Source organism: Mustelus asterias, chromosome 10, assembly GCF_964213995.1.
Source record: "Mustelus asterias chromosome 10, sMusAst1.hap1.1, whole genome shotgun sequence".
Taxonomy (NCBI): Eukaryota; Metazoa; Chordata; class Chondrichthyes; order Carcharhiniformes; family Triakidae; genus Mustelus; species Mustelus asterias.
In genome coordinates, this window is record NC_135810.1 from 5,419,850 (window position 1) to 5,437,496 (window position 17,647).

The 17,647-nt window shown below is 40.4% G+C and overlaps 1 protein-coding gene across 16 annotated transcripts in view; it reads right to left on the reverse strand.

Moving 5' to 3' along the window:
* Positions 1-17,647, reverse strand: part of mbnl2 (muscleblind-like splicing regulator 2) — a 114,008-nt gene that overhangs the window by 22,910 nt on the left and 73,451 nt on the right. For 5 of the 16 annotated variants that reach the window (XM_078221515.1, XM_078221512.1, XM_078221516.1 and 2 more), the window contains exons 5-8: positions 15,234-15,497; positions 4,548-4,601; positions 3,722-3,872; positions 573-611 (exon numbers count right to left, since the gene is read on the reverse strand). In XM_078221515.1, coding sequence (XP_078077641.1) covers positions 573-611; positions 3,722-3,872; positions 4,548-4,601; positions 15,234-15,497 — 508 coding nt within the window. The other 11 variants (XM_078221522.1, XM_078221524.1, XM_078221525.1 and 8 more) reach the window with 6 other exon arrangements.

Below are 17,647 nucleotides of genomic sequence, written 5' to 3' on the forward strand. Positions count from 1 at the left end.
TCAAGTAAAACCAAGGTGCTTAAAGAGGTATTTACATATAGAAGGATTTTACAGCGGAAAATCAGATTTCGCACTAATTTTACTACAGGTTTTCCATTTCCAACTAAGGCCTCACAGGTTATATAGATTATGGGTGCGGATTATACGCACCGTATGGGCTGCAAGAACAAGTAGTAAATTTCTCAGCCAGTCTTTGTTCCAAAATGACAGTCGTAATGAATTCAAGACAATAGGTAAATGCGTGCTGTGCTTTGATACAGCAACTTGAGTTACTCAAAATTATAAAAATGTATTGCTTTACCCTAACTCTTAACCGTCGTCTCAAAGAAAATGCACAAGGTGATTAAAATCTTGGTTCAAAACTGAGATGTGAAATAAATTCTACATTAAAATTAACTTCTTCAGATTCAGGTTAACCCAAGAAATAACTTGACGATTTAATTCTCTATTTCAAAGCATATATTTATTTTCGCGGCAAATTAAAAAGTGATTAGGATGATTTTTTTTTAAAAAACGAGCTTCTCATTAAATATCATTACATTCAAGGTTAGGAAACAAAAAGTGAAACCTACCAACAGTTGTAGCTGGAGGAGTCATGCAAAACACCGACCCTGCCACCATGCAGTGGAACATTTAGAAAGGTGAATTTGGGAGGAAAAAAAGTATTAAAACGCATGGTTAGTGTTAGATCACAAAGCCAAGACTTTGAAACACAAACACAAAAAAAACCTTCCACATCTCAAGTTAGTTATAACACTGCTAGATTCAGTCCAAAACTCAAAATGCTCCTCTTCCCTCTTAGAAATTCATTGTTTAATGAGGTGCAAGAATTTATTTTTACACCAAGGGCTCATCAGTAACATACTTTTCTTAAAAAAAACAATAGAAGTCCTTGTGATAAACCACGGGACCTGCAGAACATTGATATCTGATAGCACAATGAAAGCAGAGATGGAACAAGGGCTATTTTGAGTTTTAATGTCCTTTGAGACAGTAGCAACTATAAATAAAAACTTAAGAGACTGGGCTAAAAAGCAGAAAACACGAACTGGTGATTTCATTCCGAGCATATTTGGTCATATGCTACTCTGAACTGTGTTCAAGGAAAAAGTAGCAAAACAGCAGTATCTTTTCACAGAATCCCTGCAGTGCAGGAAGTGGCCGCTTGGCCCATCGGGTTTGCACTGACTTCTCAACAAAGCATCCCATCCAGGCCCCATCCCACTAATCCCCCTAAGCTACACATCTTGGGACACTAAGGGGCAATTTAGCATGGCCAAGCCACCTAACCTGCACACCACCTTTGGACTGTGGGAGGAAACCCATGCAGACACGGGGAAAAGGTGCAGACTCCACACAGACAGTGACCCAAGCTGGAATTGAAGGCAGCAGTGCTAACAACTGTGCCATCACGCTGCGTCTCTTGAAATATCGTAGCGCAAGGGCACTGGTAATTAGCCATCATCCACAAAAGGCCACAAACATCTCTCAACCGGTTATATAGCTTGAGGGGCAGCACGACCAGATCAAATGTGGGATGAAGCTGACCTCCATGAAGTGCCACTGCCAGAACAAGGATTGAACGTGTGCGGCTGGCATCACTCTGCATCACACTCTGGGCTGAGTGACGCACGTAAATATTAAAGTGTCTATTTTTAATATTATATAACAATAAATTGTATTAAATAAAGCCATGAAGAACAGATTCCTAATAAAAAAATCTAATTAGATTTGGCCTCTGCTCCAAGAATTAGTCTTTGTTTACACAAATAACGAATCACGATTAATTTTTATGCGGTTCGATTATCAACAACATTATTTACTTTTCATTTACAGACTAATTTGCTGCAGTTTTTAAAAAGCTTAAACCAAATTAGCAATTCTGAATGAATCATATTTTCAGCACCGATGTTGTCAGTGAAACAGTCCATCTAATTACATGTCATTTAATCAGTAGATCAATATTTTGCAAGTATTTTTCTTGAAGTTTATATTCCTTTAACATTTAAATGGGTTAACTACTGCAGGTAAAATACATTTTTTGCATTACAACTGATTGTTCAAAGCAAATCACGTTAACTAAATAATTTTAATGGCCTTGTTTGTATATACATTTTTGCATATTTTTCAAGAATAATAAAGGCAAAATAAGGTGCAAAATGCAGTTATCGGTTCCTCAGTTTTTGCTTGTGTGGGAGCATTAGTTTACAGAAAATATTTAAAATTTATCGCTGTAGTTTTTCTTTTGCCAGTAAAGAATCTAACACGGATTAACAGTTTAGCAACATAAGTGACTGATTACTTTTAGAGGGATTACAAGTGAGGAAAGAGCACTGGGGTGGGATTAATTGGATAGTTGTTCCAAAGAGCTGGCAAATGGGCCAATTGGTCACTTTCTGTGGGGTAGGATTCTCAAAGGCAATTAGAATGAAAAATAAACACAGTTTAAAGTTTATTTATTAGTCACAAGTAAGGCTTACATTAACAATGCAATGAAGTTACTGTGAAATTCCCCTAGTTGCCACATTCCAGGGCCTGTTCGGGTCAATGCACCTACCCAGCATGTCTTTCAGACTGTGGGAGGAAACCCACGCAGACACGGGGAGAACATGCAAACGTTACACAGACAGTGACCCAAACCGGGAATCAAACCCAGGTCCCTGGCACTAAGAGGCAGCAGTGCTAACCACTGTGCCGCCCATTAGTCTGTTAAAAACGTGAACTGGTGATTTCATTCTGAGCATGTTTGATCATACGCTACTCTGAACTGTAGTCAAGGATAAAGTAGCAAAACAGTAGTATCTTCACAGAATCCCTACAGTGCAGGAAGTGGCCACTCGGCCCATCGAGTCTGCACTGACTCCTCAACAAAGCATCCCACCCAGGCCCCATCCCACTAATCCCCCTAAGCTATACATTTTGGGACACTAAGGGCCCAGACTAAGCTTATTATTTAAATGGAGCTTGCTCAGAATATGGCATTTGAGTACGATTGATTTTTAATAGCACAAGCAATAGTTAGGGAGGTTTACCAGTGGTGGTAACCAGTTACTAGCAACAAAAAGGAAACAGGCTTAAAAGCTGTACATCATCAAGACTATGCACAGAAAAACAAGAAGCTTTAAAGATGTCAAAATATAGCATATCCAAGCATTTACTACTAAATAATCCTTTGATGTCAAGTGTTACTGTTTAGCGTGGTGTGATCTTTTAAATCAAATATTTTACATTCACTGCAAGTACTGATCTCATTAAAATTACTTGTTTTTAAACAGCTTCAGGTAAGTCTATCGCCGCAAAAGTAATAATTTACAGAAATTCTTTTTGATGAAAAATACACAAGTGAAGCTATCTCTGAAGACCATCAGCATAGACATACAACCTGCCTCCAAGACATTTCATGCAATTTCAAACAAATGAATGATTCACATAATTTGAACTGGGTTCAATGGAAACATTTAAAGGAAAGACAGGTTTTAAAGTACATCAAAGGCGTTTTCTGTTGAGTCTTGTCCTATCAGAATAAATTAAACACAGCATTTAAAGCCGTTTTACTTCATGTAACATGCAGATGCAAGTGCTAGCAAGAAGCAAAGTAAGGCGTAACAAGCAGAAATAAATCTTTGAACATCAAACTTGTGTGGTAATGGTTACATTATCTTATACGAGCAAGTCAACAGCATAACGTTATAATTTTCTCAGTAAGGGGGAATGGACGTACCTGTTGGAAAAAATGTTGGCTGCTGCATTTGTGCATTGGCGAGAGCTTGTTGGTAGTGCAAAACACTAGGATTAAAGATTGTGCTGGTGCCATTGCTTTTTTCAAGGGCTGGTCTCTTTGGTAAGTGGTGAAGGACACCTGGTGGGAAGGCCTGTGAATGAGGGATTTAGTAAGACAAGTGTGATAAATAGAGAAGAGAGTTTTGAAATTCCTGTCATGCACTGAAAGTATTAGTCAAATTGTACGAAAAAAACACTTTTGTCTGATGACAGGTTTTCTGTAAAAGGTATAAGCGTAGTTTTTTTTTTTTTTAAACAAAATACAAGTAATTAATGCTGATACTCGACATTATTGCATTACAGAAAACAGATCTGCATTATTTTAAAGGAAATTGGTTCTTGACCAAAAAAAACATACATTTAATGAAAATACTCTCACTATATTGGAATTTGGAAACACAGTTAAACAATTTAAATAGAGCAGATCGGTACAAAGTCCACACATCATAATGCTATCAAAACACAAATTAATTATCATGAATTTAAACTATAATATGTACACTCAATAGTGTGCAGTGAAGGCTATTTGCTGCTATACCTGAAATGCAAGAAGCAAACATCTGATATTCCACAAAATAACTTCTACATTTAACAGTATGGTTTTTTAATGACCAGTACATTTAGTTAGTATGAACATAATATCCTTCCAACAAACATCTAATTAGAAGCATTTATAATAAAATTAAAAATAAAATCTATTAAGTTACCATACTATTTTTACTATCACTACAGTGCATGCAAAGCAAGAAGGTGAAAGGTCAAAGTACCAGGTCAAAGGTTGCCTCGAGGGGTCGTTTCACAGATTTGGCAGCCGACTGAGTCTTAAATAGCAGGCAGCGAGCATATGATGGCAATGGACCAATGGGGTTCAAGCGTATTAACATACAGGTAAACAGCAAGCAGAAGTGCGTCATGGGAACAGCAGTACATTGCAGGTAGGTGAGGAGAAAAAAAACAAAAAAAAACCCTGAATGCAGTATACAACATACATCACAGAGCATGCATAAAATGAGTTGTCAAAAGGTTGCAGTTACAAATACTGAATTAGTACCGTACAGCAAAATAAGCATTTACTGTACCTTTGGTTAAAAACATAAAGAGAGCAAAACACAAATATCCTTTAACTATTTCTAATATCAACTTGTGCAAAATGTGTGCGCGCAACAATTATCTAAGCTTATAATGAAGTTATTGTATCTTTCAGGTTTTTATGCAATATGCAACTACACAAAGATGGCTAGATTCTGCATTGCTCATTTGTAAGTACCTTTAGGTGGCAGTAAAACATTAAAAGCTACCCCCTCTCCAACCCAGAACAAAAACCACCCCACAATTCTTGGCGGTTATCCACAGTACCATACTTTAAATTAAAGTATTATTTAATTTTTGAAAATAAAATTGCGGGGGGGGGGGGGGGGTGTGGGGGAGAAGAGAGATCCCCATAGGATTATCAAGCCTACAGGACTGTCCTGGGATGATCCAGAAATAAAATTTACTGTCTCAGACATTCCTTTGAGCAAAGTCACAAGGGGCATTCTGTTCTTTCACTTTGCTGTGGCCAGAACAGGATAGCAGTCTGACCCCAGCTACCACGCGAAGGGTACAATGGCTTCTGGGACAAATAGTATTGAGGGCATTGTAGCTGCCATTGTTGGCTAAGTGGTATGAGCACAACAACTAGCATGTGGGGAAACCAATGGCAGGCCCGTGATGAAGCCGCCCAGAATACATTCCAAGCAGACTTGGCAATCCTAGGGTCTGAGAGGCACTGGGTGTTACGACACAGCTCTCTTGGGTTGACAACATGGTTTTAAATCCACACTGGACTGGTGATAATGGAAGTATCACCTTCTCACCGGCTGCAAAGGCTTCATGCAAAATTATCAAGCGAAATCTCTGACAGTGCGAGACCACAGCAATTGATAAAAGACTGCACGTAATTTGCAAATAAATTGACAAGTTTTAACACAAGCCAGAAAACCCACCAATATGAAAAGTAAATTTCACACTCGCACAGCAGGGGTGCTCGTTTGGATTTGAAATTAACAGGTTGTCGGGTTAGGAGACTTTTATCTGCAACTGTTCACACTAAATTTGTATGGTAGCATTCACTTCCCACGCAGATGCGGAAAGTGAAGAAACATTTTGTCCCTAGCACCTATGAATCTCACCTTTGTCGCTCACAAAACCAGGACTTATAAGAACTTGAGTTACATTGGTTTAGACATCAGGCAGCATGCAAGGGCCTTCAACTACTCCCAAAGCAAAAAAAAATGCATTTGAACTGCATTTCAGGTTATGAACAAACTCTGACGGTAAGCAAATTAAAGAAGTTAATTCTGCAACTTCTACTCTGGGTGTGATGCAATTGAAGAAAGGTGCGCAATTAAAACACTACCCAATAATTCTGCTGAAATCAAGATGGCTGATTTGTGGGAGGACTAGCAGTGAAGCTCCGAAAACACATGACAGATAAAATAGATTTCACGTTACCCCCCAAATCTCATTTTCCCTATTTTTTGTGGGGACAAAACAGCCACCCGGAGAATCTATTTCCTTACCCCCAGCATTGTAGATTAGCTTCTTCCTTTACTCAATTTAAGATGCACACTAACTGAGACTAATCAGTACAATAACATTAATCGGTAAGTTACTTCATTTTAAGGCAATCATTGACTAGATAGGTTTCAAAATGCTAATCATTCTGAGCAGATCAATAAAGTGCTATTTTTATGTCAATGCTTCATATAGCTGTGTTATAGAGAAATACCCTTTCCATATTAACCCAAGCAGCTAGATGGAGAAGCAGAATGAGCCCAGTCATATAAACATATAAAGCATAAGATAAAACAAAACCTATCTATGCCTTAATTAATTATACATTGCTTAGCAATCTGCCCTAGAGATGAATATCTGTGGATTAAATAATTTTTTAAAAAATTGGTGTTACAAATCAGCTTACATTAACACTGCAATGAATTTACTGTGAAAGTCCCCTAGTTGCCATACTCCGGTGCCTGTTCGGATACACTGAGGGAGAATTTTAGCATGGCCAATGCATCAAACCAGCAAGTATTTCGGGCTGTGGGAGGAAACCAGAGCACTCGGAGGAAATCCACGTAGACACAGGGAGAATGTGCAGACTCTGCACCGACAGTGCCCCAAGCCAGGAATCCAACTCGGGACCCTGGCATCGTGGGGCAGGAGTGCTAACCACTGTGATAGTTCTATTATTGTCTTTGTTGTGTAAAGGATACTTTGTCTTTAGAAAGACTACAGATAGATCTGAGACAGCTCTATCCTTTTAAAATTCCAAAGTAAATTTAAGGCAACAATCTTGCTTTACACGTGAAGACAGACAATGTCTTCAAAAGGAAGGAAGGCCACTATCACAAAATAAGTCAAGGTCAGACATGAAGTGGTCCTAAGAAATTTAGCTTGGATTCCATACAGAACCCAATTTACCATCAGAACATAGACACCGGAGTAGGACATTCAGCCTACTCCCATTCCTTTAGGTCGATGCTGATCAGCTGTTTCAACTGGCTGAGTGTCTTATATTGCATAACCTCAGAATAAGGAATTGGCCGTTTCAGACTGAGATGAGGAGAAATTTGTTCAATCAGACAGTTGTGAATCTTTGAAATTCTCTAGCCCAGGGGCTGTGGATGCTCAGTCTTTTGAGTATTCATCCTCATGGCTGAGACGGAGAGAGTTTTGGACACCAAGGAATATGGGGAATGAGATGAGAAAATTGTGTTTGAGGCTGATCAGCCATGGTCTTATTGGATGGTGGAGCAGATTCCAGGGACCTCATGGCCTATTCCTGCTCCTAATTCTTGTAACTTATACATCCCTCAAGCCTGTTCTGCCATTCAATTAGATCACAGCTGACTTACATTATCACAATTCTCCCACCTTGATTCCGTAACCTAAGGAAGGATATCCCAATAGATGGTTCATCAAAACTCAGTAATCCCTCTGGACAACTTAGGGCTAAATCTTCACTTCGGACTTGGGTGGAATGTCCAAGGAGGTCTACACCAGATCTGGAGTCAAGCATGAAGCTGCCTGGTCTCTAACCATGTTTTGTCATGCAAGGACCTGGATCCTCAACCACATTTCTGCAAATATTGGCACTGCTGTCATTCAGGGATCTATTCTGACCTGGGAAGGTGCAAATAACTTTGCCATTTTTGATCGTCAGCTGAGTGAACTCTAGACACATTAGACAGAGCTCAGTGAGAAAGTTATCTTTAAGCTGCAGGATTCTTGGGCAAAAACAGAACTCTAGAGCACTGGTGCAAACAGTGATACAAGACCCTCACATTGTTGGGGAAAAAGAAATCGGAGGCAGTGGACAACTGTCTGCTGAGATGGCAAACTTACCTAGTAGGGGTAGAGAGTTGGATATGCAGAGAATAACATAAGTGGAACAAACCATTCAGTCCAACTGGTGTATTTTGATGTTTATGTGCTACATGATCCTATCCCCATCCTACTTCATGTCAGTCCCATTGCATATTGCTCAATTTCTTTTTCCTCCTCATGTGTTTATCTAGCTTTCCCTGAAGCGTATATTTGCTTATCCCCCCTCAACCAAATCTTGTGGTAATGAGTTCCAAATTCATGGCTAAAAAAGTTTCAACTAAATTCTTTCTTGGATTTATGAGTGAATTGAATGTATCAGTGACTCATATTTATGACTGTAGTTTGGATTTTCCTACAAGCGGACAACATTTTCCCTCAGTCTCTCCACCAATCCTGTTCATAATTTTAAATACTTCTATGAGGTCAACCCTAACATATAATAACATACCAAGGAACATAGAGTTAACAGTTTCTCGATAGGGCCTGGAGTCAAAAGTAGGTAAAAATCCGGAAAGCATGGATTCATCAGAAAGGTTCTAAACCTTTGTTTTGATCTTAAAAAATGAGACAACTTACTGGAATACAGGCTTGCGATGCTGAATGGCCTAATCCTGTTCCTCAGACTGCTGGGAATTGTATAGATTGATTTTGTTGGGTCTGTGCTGCGGGCAACAGAAACTGGACTTGTGAAGCTCGATATCATCATTATCTATTGCCACTGGACACACTTTTATCACATTCTTGTCTTCCTGTTCCCATAAACCAGGTTAGGAAGAGACAGACCTGGAGGCGCCATCAGGTCAGTGCATGTTTGAAATTAATATATCCCATTCTCTAAGTGAATCTGCTTGCTGGTGAGGTTTCCTCTGTGGCACTTTATCAAACAACTTTTGAAAACCCACTACAACATGTCATGCATTTCCTGTGTTTCAATACACTTTTTGTTATTCGATATTGCATGGGTGGTGGTGGTGGTTTGGGGGGGGGGGGGGGGGGGGGGGGCGGTGTTAATGATGAGCAGCCAGCAAGTTCCCTGATATTCAGAAATGCATCATCATTTTTGCACCATTTCAAGCTATTGAGAAAATCCTCAATCACTTGCAGGGTTTTTATTTGCCTAGTGCAGGTGCGCGCACATACATACACACGCACAGTGGATACGCATTACCTTTACCCAAGTCCTAAGCAGATTGGTAGGGACAAGATTAAGGGACCTCCCAAGTTTCTGGTGTGACACTGCTGGATGCTAACTAGCTATAGTATGGCGTAGTTTGACAATGCGGAGCACAGGAATGTTTTCCATAATGTATCTAGCTTGAATCATGCGACTAATTAGGGCTTTGATCTGTAGGGAGCCAAGTGAGATTAATTTTAAACAAACTATCAATATTTGTGTGAAATGTACGGCACGCAGTCCCTTTTAATTGTTCCTCTCTCCTTTCTCCACCAACTTTTTCTTCAACCTGAAGGCGTTGACGCTTTAGAATATCGTTCTATATGTAAGGGAACTCTGTGGTCTCTTGCCTGAACAGTGGTTCTATACGTATAAATAACCTGTTGGCTCACATATAGAGTACATCACAGGAAAACCTATTCCTGCCCTCATTCAACATACACCTGAGCTGCGTGCCAGCAAGAGCCACCGGATAGTGATCAGCAGTGAGGACAATGACAAGTTCCCCTCTCTAAACCTCGAGAACAGAGACCTACTGCTCTAAATCCATCGTTTTGTGCCTGCGATCAGCTAACTCGGCACTTTAACAAGGAGCTAACTTCCAGGAGCTGCATTCCAAAGTACCACACTGTCAGTGTTCATCGCCTATGTGCCTGTGAAAATTACAGCATTTTATGGAATCCACACATCCACAGTTAAATGTGGAAATCCAGAAGGTGCGCTGAATCTACATTTCTGAAGAGGGTGTGCGGAAGATTCTCCAGATTGTAATCAATTAGAAATCATTGAACTGATAGAAACTTTCACTCTTGAGAGATGAAAATTTTTTGAAAATGTTGCACTTTGCTGAATGAGGTATAACTGGGTTTTTAAAGAGTACTAAGTTCATAATTACTGCTAAACAGCCTCACTGCTGAAATAGTAATTTTACATTTGTTGAATGCCAACTTTTCACATTATGATAATAAATTCCACATTTTTTATAGTAATTTCTTTGTCAAGTTTCTGATATCTTAGTTTCCACCTTAATCCCATGTATGTGCCCCAACCACTTACTATCTGTAAAAATTGCTATGAAAAACAAAGGGTTTAAGAACTTTTAACTTTCTGGTTTGCTGTCTGAGAGAGTACTGCCATGTGATTGGTTGCTGACCCTGTTGATGACATCACTGCTCGGAGGCTCCCGGGGTGGGAATTTCTGGCTGCGCTTGCCCCAAGGCCAGAAATTCCCACCCAAGTTCACCAGACCTTTGCATAGTCCACCCTCGCCCGCTATAATTTCCATGGCAGGTGGGATGGGAAAATTCTACCTCTGGAGATTCCCTTGACTTAGTGGCAGATTCAAATTGAAATTGGGAAAGGGGAAGCCCATGACACAGAACTTGCTAGATTTTGTGGACACCTTTCTTCAAGATCAACAGAGTTCACATTTATCTTTTCTCAATTTCCAGACCTACAAGATCCCCAGTCAGTGCGTGCCATCTACTTATTAGCCAGATGAGAGTCCATGAAAAATGGGCTATTTCCAACATAGATGATACCATTTCACTTTGGGTTGCATTCAGGCAAGGTAAACAGCCATAGCCCACAAAGGGCCAAAGGCATATCTCTTCTTTAGAGACCAAGACAATTGATTATACATAGCTTGAGGCGCACCACTCCACAAGTGTGGGCCAAGATGAGGAGGTAGGCCTTCATGAACTAGCACAGCCAGTACGGGCCTCGAGTCTGAGCCACTGGCATCATTCTGCATCATACTCTAGCCATCTAGCTAACTGGGTTAACTGACCTCAATAGGTTACATTCAATACTAGCATTAATTCAGTGTAAATTAGTCAATAACAATCCTACTTTTTAAATTTGATGTAGCCCACCAATTCTTTTGCAAAATATATATCCTGAATTTCTCTCTTTACTTGGACAAGTATTCACCTTCATTAAGACTGGCATGCCATAAATGTTCCGCAATAAAAAAATAAACACTGTTGAAACCTGTCTTGCTATAAGTGCTTTGCTCGAGCTTGCTGCATAGTTTGCGAGAAGACAGATTATCCATCTGTTGGAGTCCTCTACAAGCTGTGGGAGTATAACCTAGCTCGATGGGTTCTAGGAAACCACTTGCAGAGTGTGCACCTGGAAATGCCTGCGTGTTGTTGTTGAGAGGCGGTACTTCAGGACATTGCTGACTCCTACATTGTAAATAACTCCAGAATTTGTACAACCGTCACAGCCCTGTTGCCAGCTCGAGCTAATCTTTAACTAACTGCAAATAGTGACCAACTCACTTAACCCCCCCGTCTCAACATTATGTGCCCACAGGGACTGATGGCTTTTGTAGGTTCCTGCTCAAGGAATGAGGATGACATTACCAGATGGGTAATCGCCTTTTCTCATTTCAATCGTCCATGTGCACTGTAGGAACACAGCAAGTCGCACTAGTGGAGGAAAAACATCGACACAATAGCTACAACACCAGCTGTCAGGGTTACTATGCCAAAAGCATCATATGTCCCAGTTAAATCTCAAAAATATTTTCAAATATGTGCTGATAGTTACAATATATGGAGATCTGGATGGAACAATCAGGATTGTCTATTTTAAACTTATTCTTTCATAGGGTGTGGGCACCGCTGACAAGGTCAGCATTTGTTGCCTATCCCTACTTGCCCTTGAACGGAGTGGCTTGCTAGGACATTTCAGAAGAGTCAACCACATTGCTGTGGATCTGAAGTCACGTGTAGGCCAGGCCAGGTAAACTTGAAAGATTTCCTTCCCTAAAGGACATGTGTGAACCAGATGGGTTTTTCCAACAATCGATGCTAAGACTTGCTTTCAATTCCAGATTTTATTAATTGAATATAAATTCCACCAGTTGCTGTGGTGGGATTTAAACCCAGTCCCCATGAGCATTAGCTTGGGTCTCTGTATTACTAGTCTAGTGACATTACCACATTAGTGAGTCAGTAACATACAGGATTTGGAGGGAGGGGGGTACGTGTCTGAAGACTTGATGAACATTGTGGAAAAGCATTCCAGTTTTGACTGCTGCAGTTTTGAGGGAGATAATGGAGCAATTCCTTAACCCAAATAAAGCTTGAGAATTGGCCTGTCAAAATGCCAAATGAGCTATTTTGGTTCACTCATATTTAACAGCAACACAATTCTCCATTCAAGAAAATAAAACTCATGTTTGAAAAAGTTTCAAAGCACTGAATTGGAAAAAAGATAATCACCCTATTTGGGAGCCAATGAGGGACAAACTGGGCATAAATGGGTGATGACCTAATGATGACAATAGCCATACAGGACTTAAAACACCCAGAATGTGAACTCAAGTAGAGACATGAATTAAACCAGTGTTGAAGAAATGCTGGAAATAAATTCCAAGTTCAGCCTGACATGAGACTGGACTCACATTTACGTGCCACTCCTTGTGAGCAAAAAGATGTCCTGTGTGTTTTGGAACAAGACACAAAAAGATGCTGTGATCAATGAACATTGGGCAGTGCAAGAGACTGGAATGAAAAACTGAAGGCCCAGTCAAACAACTGGTCAAGTTGTTTTGGGGCGGCACGGTAGCACAGTGGTTAGCACTGCTGCTTCACAGCTCCATGGACCTGGGTTCGATTCCCGGCTTGGGTCACTGTCTGTGTGGAGTTTGCACATTCTCCTCGTGTCTGCGTGGGTTTCCTCCGGGTGCTCCGGTTTCCTCCCACAGTCCAAAGATGTGTGGGTTAGGTTGATTGGCCATGCTAAAATTGCCCCTTAGTGTCTTGGCTTGCGTAGATTAGAGGGATTAGTGGGTAAAATATGTGGGGATATGGGGGTGGGGCCTAGGTGGGATTGTGGTCAGTGCAGACTCGATGGGCCGAATGGCCTCTTTCTGTACTGTAGGGTTTCTATGATTCTATGATAAGAGTTGGATGAAGATTCTGTGCGGGCAGCGCCAGAGAGGCTGAGCAAGCCGTCGTGAGCAGCGACGAGCGAGCAGCTGTCATCTGAAGTTGGTCAAATGGAAGACGCACGTAGGAGAAAATTAATAAGATAAGTCGGAGAGATTTGAAAACATCTTAACCTTGACATGGTGAAGCATGGGGAGCCAATGGAGTATGGGGCTGATGCAAGTGTGGGTGAACACTTCAATGAGTTGAAGCTTGTGAGGTATTGACATGTGGAGGCCAGCAAGGGTGGCACTAAAAAAAATCAAGCTAAGAGGTGACAAAACACAACTAGGACTCAGGATTCATTAGTACATAAATTAACCTAGATTAACAGGTCCAAGTAATATCAATTAAGCAAATATTAATGATGCATTCTGCATCAAAAATTGACAGTTAATTAGTACTCAGGAGTATTTAGCAGTTAAGGAAATGGTGTTCATTATAGATGACTCGGTAATGTTGAGCAGCACTGATAGTTGGTCACTTTCAGGCAACCGGATGGCATTCCAAATACACATTTTAATGGGATGAAAAACTTTCCTTATAAGTGAAAAATCTGGGGATCACTGCAATGAACATGCATAATTTGAAGTAAAAAGTAAAGTTTAAAGTAAAATTGATTTATTAGTCACAAGTAAGGCTTACATTAACATTGCAATGAAGTTACTGTGAAATTCCCCTAGTTTGAACACTAGATCCAAGCTCCATAAACAATGGAGTAAAGCATCATACCATCATCTATTCTGGAATATTTTAACCAATGTCACATTTTGAAATAATACTTCAGAGATACCTGGGATATCTACATTGATTTGGACTATACCCACTGTACCTCCATCGCTTCAAATGCAGTAACAAAACATCCTCAATGGTTTAATTGATCTAGAGACTACAAGAGTTTAATCCATTCCTGCTCAAGCCAAAATCCCAGGGTTTTACCATTCGGACAATGCAACACAGATAGATATCATTTCCATCGCCAAAGCTAGATTATTTCCTTTTCATTATATGTATTTTACAAACGAATGACCAGAAAAATCAGCTAGCATTTGTTTTGCCTTTCAGGAAGTGGAACCTTGTAACATTGTGTTAGAATTCATTGTTTGTTCTCATCTTGGTCACATTACAGTCAGAAGCGTGTTCTAACTTTATCTCTGGGCACTGCTAACAGAAGATAGACTGCTCAGAGAAAAAAAAAGTGCATGTACTGCAACAAAACAGAATTTATTAGCAGAAACTGTAACTTCAAACCTGAAACAAAGCAGAGAAGAGGACCTTTAGGCATTGTGGAAAACACATTTTGCTTCATCATTCTAAATTATAGTGCAACTAAAAGAAATTAGCCCCAGTGATGGTATTGTTTCAAATTTCAATAATTTTTTTAAATTAAAAATGTATTTACTGTGCTTTTTCATTGGCTTCCATAACAAATCTGCATCAGAATCCAGCCATACAACGGTATATAAAATTGTAGAAAAATACTGACTTATTTAAATAGAAATTTGATATGGGCTTGTTTGCATTACCATGTTACTGCCTCATAGTTAACTGTGCTAAATAATCTTCCTTAAAGCAACTGCAAACAAACAGTTCTGATCACTGCTAGTTTAACACCAGTAAGATTTATTGCCCAACAGATTCCGCACAACAATTAATTGCTCTTCCCATTGCTTCATTTCCCATGAAAAATATAATTACTTTCTCCTCTACACTGCAAGGTTAGAAATTATTAAGGCTTAGATGTGGCGCTGGTGGTGCTCAGAATGGTAAACAACAATACGCTGTTCATTAACTCTTAATATTTCTCACCCTCAGCTACAATCTCTCCACACAAAAATACTATTAGGACATTTGCGTCAGATGCAGCACATCACAGGGCGACTTTTATCTAAAACAATCCGACTTAGCCATTTTATGAGCTGCACAATAAGTTGATTTGTGACATGTTATCTCATTAAATAACTTACCATTGCTGTTGCTGCTGCAGCAGCTGCCTGAGCTACTGCCACAGCCTGGTTGGCCTGGTGCTGCGCTGCCTTTATTTTGGCCTGTAAGTGAGCAGGAGGGTGGAAGTACTTGCACTTCTCTCTGGAGCATCGACCTTTGATATAATCCATACAGACAGTCACAGTGTTGTCATTGGTGTCCACCATTGTGCTGTCCGCAGGGTGAGCAAAACGGCAGTCGGTCTCACCCCGTGTGCAGTTCCCTCGCTGAAACTCCCTGCACACCTACCAAACAAGGAAACAGTGTTGCACTTAGATTCGGTGAAGCTGTTTAACCTGTAACCATTCTCAGGTTAAAGTCAATGTTAAACGCAAACCTGAAATTTAGTCCTGAACAATGATCATTCTGCAGTAAAGGACGCAATGATATCTCGCCTAAATGAGCAAAATTTAAATTTGGTTTTTGAGAAAACTTTGAGACTGTGAACATTATCCTCCCGGAGCATACGTTGCTGATTGTAACAACCACAAAATCTAGGAGGAGTCTTCTATTTCTTTGAGAAGGTTCATGAGGATGTTAACCTAATCAATTTCACATTTGAAAATAGCAATTGTACAAATGCCAATAGAACTAAACACAATCAGCATGTGATTTGTTCATCTGTATTCCAATAATCTTACTGTGCTCCAAGAAAATTCTAAACTTGGTTTTATTTCACCAGACCAAAAGACAATGGACCATGCCACGAAACAAAAAAGAAAATCGGTAATAAAAATTGTAGAAATGATAAAGCCCGATATCTGACCTCAGCAAACGAACACATACCGTCCAACAGCAGTTACTTCAAAGAGGCGGAGGTGAGAAACTCTGGCTGATGGTGATTACTTGTTTAGGTTGAATGGTTACAATTGCAGGAACAGTTTCAAAAGCACGGCACAAAATAAATGCAAAACATTTAAAGTTAAAGTTTATTTATTAGTGTCACAAGTAAGGCTTACATTAACACTGCAATGAAGTTACTGTGAAATTCCCCGAGTCGCCACAGTCCAGCAGCACCTGTTCAGGTCAATGCACCTAACCAGCACATCTTTCAGACTGTGGGAAGAAATCGGAGCACCCAGAGGAAACCCACGCAGACACGGGGAGAATGTGCAAACTCGACACGGACAGTTACCCAAACCTGGAATCGAACCCGGATCCCTGGCACTGTGAAGCAGCAGTGTTAACCACTGTGCTATCGTGCTGCCCCGACCACTGCTACCATGCCGCTCCTGTGTCTGCGTGGGTTTCCTCCGGGTGCTTCGGTTTCCTCCCACAGTCCAAAGATGTGCGGGCCAGGTTGATTGGCCATTCTAAATTGTCACTTAGTGTCCCAGGATGCATAGGTTAGAGGGGTTAGTGGGTAAATATGTAGGGATATGTGGATAGGGCCTGGGTGGGATTGTGGTTGGTGCAGACTCGATGGGCCGAATGGCCTCTTTCTGCACTGTAGGATTCTATTTTAAGAAGTCATTTTAGTCCATTGTGTACTGAAATTGTTTACCGAGTCAACTGCTTATCAAATTGATCAAAATATGTTTCTTAATTAATCTTAAGATATGGAAATCAAATTACATTCAATTAAGCACATGTTTCTAAGCTCCCAGTGGTTCAGTAAATATTATAATACTGAGTCATATAGGCCAGGGAGGTTTCAGATTTGTTTGTTGACCTGTGCCAAAGATTGCTAATCTCAGCTGGGACCAGCAGCAAGTAGACACAAGTCACCAGTGTTCCTGGAACCGAGCAAATAATAACCAGCCAGAATTTCCAACCCTCAGCCTCTATGGCGTAACTGTCATTGGAAAGTATACATTTGTTCGGCCAGGACAAAAACTGGCTTTGACAATAGTGCACTCACTATCCTCATGGTCAAATTGTGTGTGTGTGTGTGTGTGTGTGAGGGGGGGGGGGGGGGGGGGGGGGGGGGGGAGGAGAATGTTATTGAAATTTACAGGATACTGCGAGGCCTGGATAGAGTGGACATGGAGAGGATGTTTCCACTAGTAGGAAAAACTAGAACCAGAGGGCACAACCTCAGGCTAAAGGGACGATCCTTTAAAACAGAGAAGAGGAGGAATTTCTTCAGCCAGAGAGACATGAATCTGTGGAACTCTTTGCCACAGAAGGCTGTAGAGGCCAGGTCATTGAGTGTCTTTAAGACAGAGATAGATAGGTTCTTGATTAATAAGGGAATCAGGGTTTATGGGGAAAAGGCAGGAGAAAAATATCAGCCATGATTAAATGGCAGAGCAGACTCGATGGGCCGAGTGGCTTAATTCTGCTCCTATGTCTTATGGTCTTATTATCTCTTAGCTTGTATGCTCATATTTATAAAATTTAGCATTTTTTAAAAAATCTTGAGCTCAGAGATCTACTTTTAAAGATTAATTTG